Genomic DNA, 5,822 nt, shown 5'->3' with positions numbered 1-5,822 from the left:
TTTTTTTTTTTTTTTTTTTTTTTTTTTTTTTTTTTTTTTTTTTTTTTTTTTTTTTTTTTTTTTTGCCTTCAATTCGTCGGTGGCTTGTGAAGAGGATGGATGGGTTTTTGGTCTGCTGCGTTGTCCGTCGTGAATGTTGGGATTAGTTTTTATGTGAAGTTATTATTTTTCGAACCTGTTTTTTACTATAAACATGTTGCTTTTTATTTATTATTATATATTCAGATCTTTTATCATTAACTTTTAAGGAATATTAAAATGTCCAAATTTACCCAAAGCTTAATTCTGAAATTGTGGTATTTCTTTTAAATAATTAATCAAGTAAATATATTTTGACATTTTGGTAATTAACGTAAACCTGAGGGCCTTCAGTGTAAATTCCATTTTCCTACTGAAACGACGAATGGGGCCATTACTTGGAGAGTGGTGTAAATGCCACGTGGCCGTCATGCAGATCAATCACCGCATCAGCCGATTAGTAGTATTCTCCGGTTAACTGTTTCTAAACTCAAATGCGACAAAAGTTGTTTTCTTTATATGATTAAAGTTAAACGAGAAGCTCACTCCCTGATTTTAGTTTTTAAATAGTTTGATAAAAAAAAAAAAAAAAAAATTAAAAAGTTAACCCAAATAATTATTTATACTATATTTTTAATTTTATCCATAAATACTTTTATTTTTCGTTTTTGTATAGGGAGGGGGGGAAATGGATTCATTGAACTGAATAGACATTTTTAAATCAATCCAAAATATTCCATCCTTAGTTAAGGAATTTTTTGTACACTCTTTCCATTTTCAGTAGCAATTGGATGTTTCCACTGAGATCTATCAACCTTATCGGAAACAATTTCTCTGCGGTTTATTACGCTTGAGTAGTGAAAATATGATTAACCAAACAACCCTCTCTGGCGGTGGCGGTGGTGGTGGTGGCTGCCCCGACGGCGCTGCAACTGCAAGCGGTGACATCATGGATCAAAGGACTGTTAAGGAAGAGGAGATGGAAGTAAGCACGGAGACGATGGAGGGCGGTGGAGGCGAATCTGGCGGAGGCGATGGGGGTTGGGCGTCATCGGCGACGGCGAAACCAATGGAAGGGTTGCATGAGGTGGGGCCGGCGCCGTTCCTGAAGAAGACGTATGAGATGGTGGAGGATCCGGAAACCGACCCGGTTGTATCTTGGAGCGAAGGCCGTAATAGCTTCATTGTTTGGGATTCTCATAAACTCTCCATCACTCTTCTCCCCAAATACTTCAAGCACTCCAATTTCTCCAGCTTCATCCGCCAGCTCAACACTTATGTCAGTATAAACCAATTTAATTTATTTCCTATTTTCCTTACTTTTTCTTTTTTATTTTTAATATCTCAATCCTAAAATATATATCTATATATCTTTTTTTTTTTATTCAGAAATATTATTTTATAAATTACTCTCTCTCTCTGAACCAATTCCAAACAACTACTACTTGGTATGCTTATAGTGACAAAAGTGAAGACTGGATTTCAATTTTATTGTCTTCTGTTCATTTAGGTCTCGGTTGATAACCATTTTGTTACGTTCATATCATATAATCAACCATTTTGTTACGTTCATATCATATATACATACGGTGTTGAGTTGAATTTTGAAAATATTTTAAGAACGTGGATAACCCATGAAAGAAATTCATGGGTTCCCGGGCAAGTAGGTGGAAGTAGTAATTTATAAGCTTAATTCATGGTTAACCCATGAAAGAAATTTCATGGATTTACGAGCAAGGCAGGTGGGAGATGGGAGAGTAGCATTTATAAGCTTAATTTGGGTATTGTTGCAGGGTTTTAGAAAGATTGATAGTGATAAATGGGAGTTTGCAAACGAAGGGTTTCAAGGAGGGAAGAAGCATTTACTAAAGAACATAAAAAGAAGAAGCAGGTACAATAATTACAAGAAGCAGCAACAACATTTGGGCTTACAAGATTTGTCAAACCACTCACTTGTTGAAGCAGAACTACAAGCTTTGAAGTCCGACAACAACATTTTGAGAGTAGAGATGTTGAAACTGAGAGACCAGCAGCAGGACTCACACAACCACCTCACCATGGTTGAAGACCGAGTCCGATGCGTCGAGTCCAAGTACCAACAGATGCTCTCTTTCGTCTCTAAAATGTCGAGAGATCCCGGGTTCTGTCGACAGTTGGTGCAGAGGAGAATGCTGAGGAAGAAGCTGATCAACAATGGGGATGAGTTTGGAAACAACAGAAGCTTACTTGCAATGCAAGCCCATCAAAATCTCACCCACTCTGAACTCATCACTACTGAAATGATTCCACAAGCTATCGAACCCGGACCGGTCGTGCTCGAGCCGCCGGTCCGACCCTCCACAATGGTGGTTGATGAAGACAGTGACTCCAAATTCTTTCTGGAATTGGAGGATCTCATCCAGAAGCCTCCTCCTCCTCCTCCTCCTCCTCAGGATTGCCCCTCAGGTTACGGACAGCAACAAGCTTTCCATGGATTTGTTGGATCCATTCCATGAGTTCCCCATTGTATATAAAATTTGCTAGTAAGTCCTGTACTCTTCAAAATTTGCAATATTGCCCTTACTCTTTCCTAAACTTTTCAAACCTGTGTGAAATACCAGGGATAATATTGCAATTTTTGAAAATATATGTTATTTTTCAAGAGTGGCATATTTGTAATATACTTGAGTGTGGTTATAAGTAGTTTAATTAATATTCAAATTAGGGTTGAATTTGGAAATAACCATAAACATGGAAATAATTATTTAGCAATCAAATAAAATAAAATAACAATAATTTTTTTTTTCTTCTATTCACATTCTATCTAGGTTTTTAAAAATATTTTGAAAACAAAAATTATAATTAAAAAAAGTAAGGGCGATCAATCATTTTTATATTATATTACATTATATTACTTTAGCACGTGCTAATGACAGATAAGGTTCACTATATAGTAGGTTGGTAGGTCGTACTGAGTTCGAACTATTAAGTGTTCGGACTGTAGAGTGGTTAGCTCATCTTAACACCAATTTAGACAAATGCTTTGTGAGTGTACAAGTTTGGTACTTCGCTGGAGCAAGATTTTATTGACAGGTTAGTCATTTTAGCTCGTCTTAAATCTCACGTCTGTTGATCGATAATACAGACCGATAATACTAACATTTTTTCTACGATAATCCTTCCACCAACTTTTGGACTAAAAATCAATTGAGCAATAACTAAAGGGAGAATTTAAAAAAAAAAAAAAAAAAATCAACAGATAATGACTTTTTTTTTCCTTTTTTGTTCTTTTTATTTTCTTTAATATATATATATATATATAAAGTGTAAAATTTCATTATATTTTTGGAATTTATTTTTGGGTTCCAAGTAAAACATAGGTTTTAGTTTTAACCCAACCCTAGCCTGTGGAGTGACCAAAGGAATTACACACAAAATTGCTGCCCTAGATCTCTAATTGCGTTTTTCTTGCTTTCATATCTTTATCGGAACCTCCGATTTCGTTTCTCCGCGTGGAGATGGCGGAGAATTTTGAATTCTTCATAGTCGACTCGGTCGATTCTCTCTCCACTTCTGTGCGTTCGCTCACTCGATGTTGAAGTCTTCGTAATCCTCCGTAATATCTATAGTTCTTTTTCTTTCTTTTGGTTGGCGGATGGAGCCTCGCGTTGGGAATAAGTTTCGCCTTGGCCGGAAGATCGGTAGCGGCTCGTTCGGGGAGATCTATCTTGGTTTGTGTTTCACGTTTAGTTCTTTGGCCTGCGAGGTTGTGATTATGGTGCTGTATTACAAGTAGAGTTAATGGTTCAATTCCATCTGCAGGTACTAATATACAGACGAATGAAGAGGTTGCAATTAAACTTGTAAGTGTTCCTATCTTAATTCAACACTGCGATTGTAACTTGGCAGTCTCTCTCTCTCTCTCTTCCTACGCTTAGATGAGCTTGCTTTCCTTCCTTTTCCACTCTGGAGTTGACGTTTGTAGTTCTGAAGTCTATATGTGCCTGTATTTACCATAAACTGTTCGCTTATTACCGAGCTAGGATTTGAACTATACCGATGGTGCTCCGGACTTTGATTTTGTATCAGATACGCCAATTGGAGATGTTTTGAACGAGAAGAACGTTAATGTTTAAACTGATGTTGCTGTCTTCTTAGAACAGCAACGTTTGCGTGGCACTTGGCTAAAACAAAGCAAGTAGCGGAAGATTTCTGGTTAAGTTGAGTGGAACGTCGATCCTCTCTGGTTACACTACTCCGAGGGATAGTGAATGCGAAGAATGTTAATATTTGAACGGAGGTTGCTATCTTCTTAGAAAAGCAGTGATATATGTGTACTTGGCTATAATAAAGCAAATAGAGAAAAAAAAATTCGTGTTTAGTTGAGTAACATGCACACTTATCTCTTATGCATTGCATGCATAATAATTTGTGTACTGTGTTGTAAATGATTCTTTGAGCTGAATGCCGTCGTCTTCGTTTCTTTTTTCTGAGCCGGTTCACGTTCTTAGTTAAAACACAATTTGCTTCACGTTTCTTATGTTCAGGAAAATGTCAAGACGAAGCATCCTCAGTTGCTTTACGAGTCTAAGTTATACAGAATTCTTCAAGGAGGAAGTACTGAAATATTCTTCTACTCTTCATTTTATTTTGTTTTTATTATTACTAATTTTTACTTTTTTGTGTAATCTTAACGAATTTTACTTTTCCTTTTCGAAATTTGTTGAACACAGCTGGGATACCTAATGTAAGATGGTTTGGAGTTGAGGGAGACTACAATGTTCTTGTAATGGACTTGCTCGGTCCTAGTCTTGAAGATCTATTTAACTTCTGTAGCAGAAAGCTTTCTTTGAAGACAGTCCTTATGCTTGCAGATCAAATGGTAGATTTAATTAAGTCAATTGACATCTGATGTTAATTTTCTCCAGGTCCGCCTTCCATTACAATTTAAATAATAAACATGATTTGGTTGTTTGCTCAGATCAACCGTGTTGAATTTGTCCATTCTAAATCCTTTCTACATCGGGATATTAAGCCGGACAATTTTCTGATGGGGCTAGGAAGGCGTGCAAATCAGGTACTTGTTTTAGATTTACTCGAATATAATAATCAACCTTTTCAAATCTTGATCAATGTTAGTTTTGCTAAGAAGTACAAGACATAGTGCATAATGTAGATTATAACATGCAGGTTTACATCATTGACTTTGGTCTTGCTAAGAAGTACAGAGATAGTTCTACTCACCAACACATTCCTTACAGGTATTAAGAGTTTGTAGATGTTGCCCTTACATTCTCTTCACGATTTCTTTTCTTTTGCTTTTATTGCAAGACTTTTCGTAATTGTTCCTGGTGGTTGTAGAGAAAACAAGAATTTGACTGGAACTGCAAGATATGCTAGCATGAACACCCACCTTGGGATAGGTACTTCTATTACCCTTCAATTAATAATATTTATTCTCTGATCTTGCTGTTGTTTCATAATTTGAGGCCATCCCTTGAGATTCTTGCAACATCTGATAGTCAAGTTTCATGTTGGATTCTTATTGGCACATATTAATAATTGTATGTGAGATCGACTGGATTGTGGAGTTGTGACCCCTAGATGGGTGGACACTCCATGAAACAGAGATTGTGTAATGTATCATCTTAAGAATTAGGACACAAACACAGCATGGACACATTTGATGAAATATATATTTGTAATGGGAAGCACAAACTTGTTGACATATTTTATGTTCAATTTGTGTTTACTACACATTTCAGAGCTTCGAAATACAGTGTGATCGCATGAGGTGGAGATTTTGATATGCACTTTTTTTTTTT

At 36.4% G+C, this 5,822-nt stretch overlaps 2 protein-coding genes across 3 annotated transcripts in view; both read left to right on the top strand.

The window, feature by feature from the left end:
- The first annotated feature begins 699 nt into the window (after positions 1-699).
- On the top strand, positions 700-2,729 carry LOC111450541 (heat stress transcription factor A-2-like). Its single transcript, XM_023090730.1, has 2 exons — positions 700-1,297; positions 1,812-2,729. Exons 1-2 carry the CDS (start codon positions 884-886, stop codon positions 2,511-2,513), a joined length of 1,116 nt encoding a protein of 371 aa, XP_022946498.1. The 5' UTR covers positions 700-883; the 3' UTR covers positions 2,514-2,729.
- A 655-nt stretch (positions 2,730-3,384) lies between these two features.
- Positions 3,385-5,822, top strand: part of LOC111450374 (casein kinase 1-like protein 1) — a 5,605-nt gene continuing 3,167 nt past the window's right edge. Inside the window, exons 1-8 of one of the 2 annotated variants that reach the window (XM_023090458.1) lie at positions 3,389-3,728; positions 3,820-3,860; positions 4,087-4,297; positions 4,545-4,614; positions 4,731-4,879; positions 4,979-5,074; positions 5,188-5,258; positions 5,359-5,420. In XM_023090458.1, coding sequence (XP_022946226.1) covers positions 4,787-4,879; positions 4,979-5,074; positions 5,188-5,258; positions 5,359-5,420 — 322 coding nt within the window. In that variant the 5' untranslated portion in view covers positions 3,389-3,728; positions 3,820-3,860; positions 4,087-4,297; positions 4,545-4,614; positions 4,731-4,786. Of the gene's footprint in view, positions 3,729-3,819; positions 3,861-4,086; positions 4,298-4,544; positions 4,615-4,730; positions 4,880-4,978; positions 5,075-5,187; positions 5,259-5,358; positions 5,421-5,822 lie in introns of both variants that reach the window. The other variant, XM_023090457.1, reaches the window with a different exon arrangement.

Source organism: Cucurbita moschata, unplaced genomic scaffold, assembly GCF_002738365.1.
Source record: "Cucurbita moschata cultivar Rifu unplaced genomic scaffold, Cmos_1.0 Cmo_Scf00012, whole genome shotgun sequence".
Classification (NCBI taxonomy): domain Eukaryota; kingdom Viridiplantae; phylum Streptophyta; class Magnoliopsida; order Cucurbitales; family Cucurbitaceae; genus Cucurbita; species Cucurbita moschata.
Note: the sequence above shows the minus strand (reverse complement) of the source record. Positions and strands in the feature narration are given on the sequence as shown.

Coding starts and splice junctions, on each gene's coding strand:
- LOC111450541 (XM_023090730.1), top strand. CDS start 884: ATGATTAACCAAACAACCCTCTCTGGCGGTGGCGGTGGTGGTGGTGGC. Junction 1,298..1,811: donor TCCGCCAGCTCAACACTTAT/GTCAGTATAAAC, acceptor GTATTGTTGCAG/GGTTTTAGAAAGATTGATAG.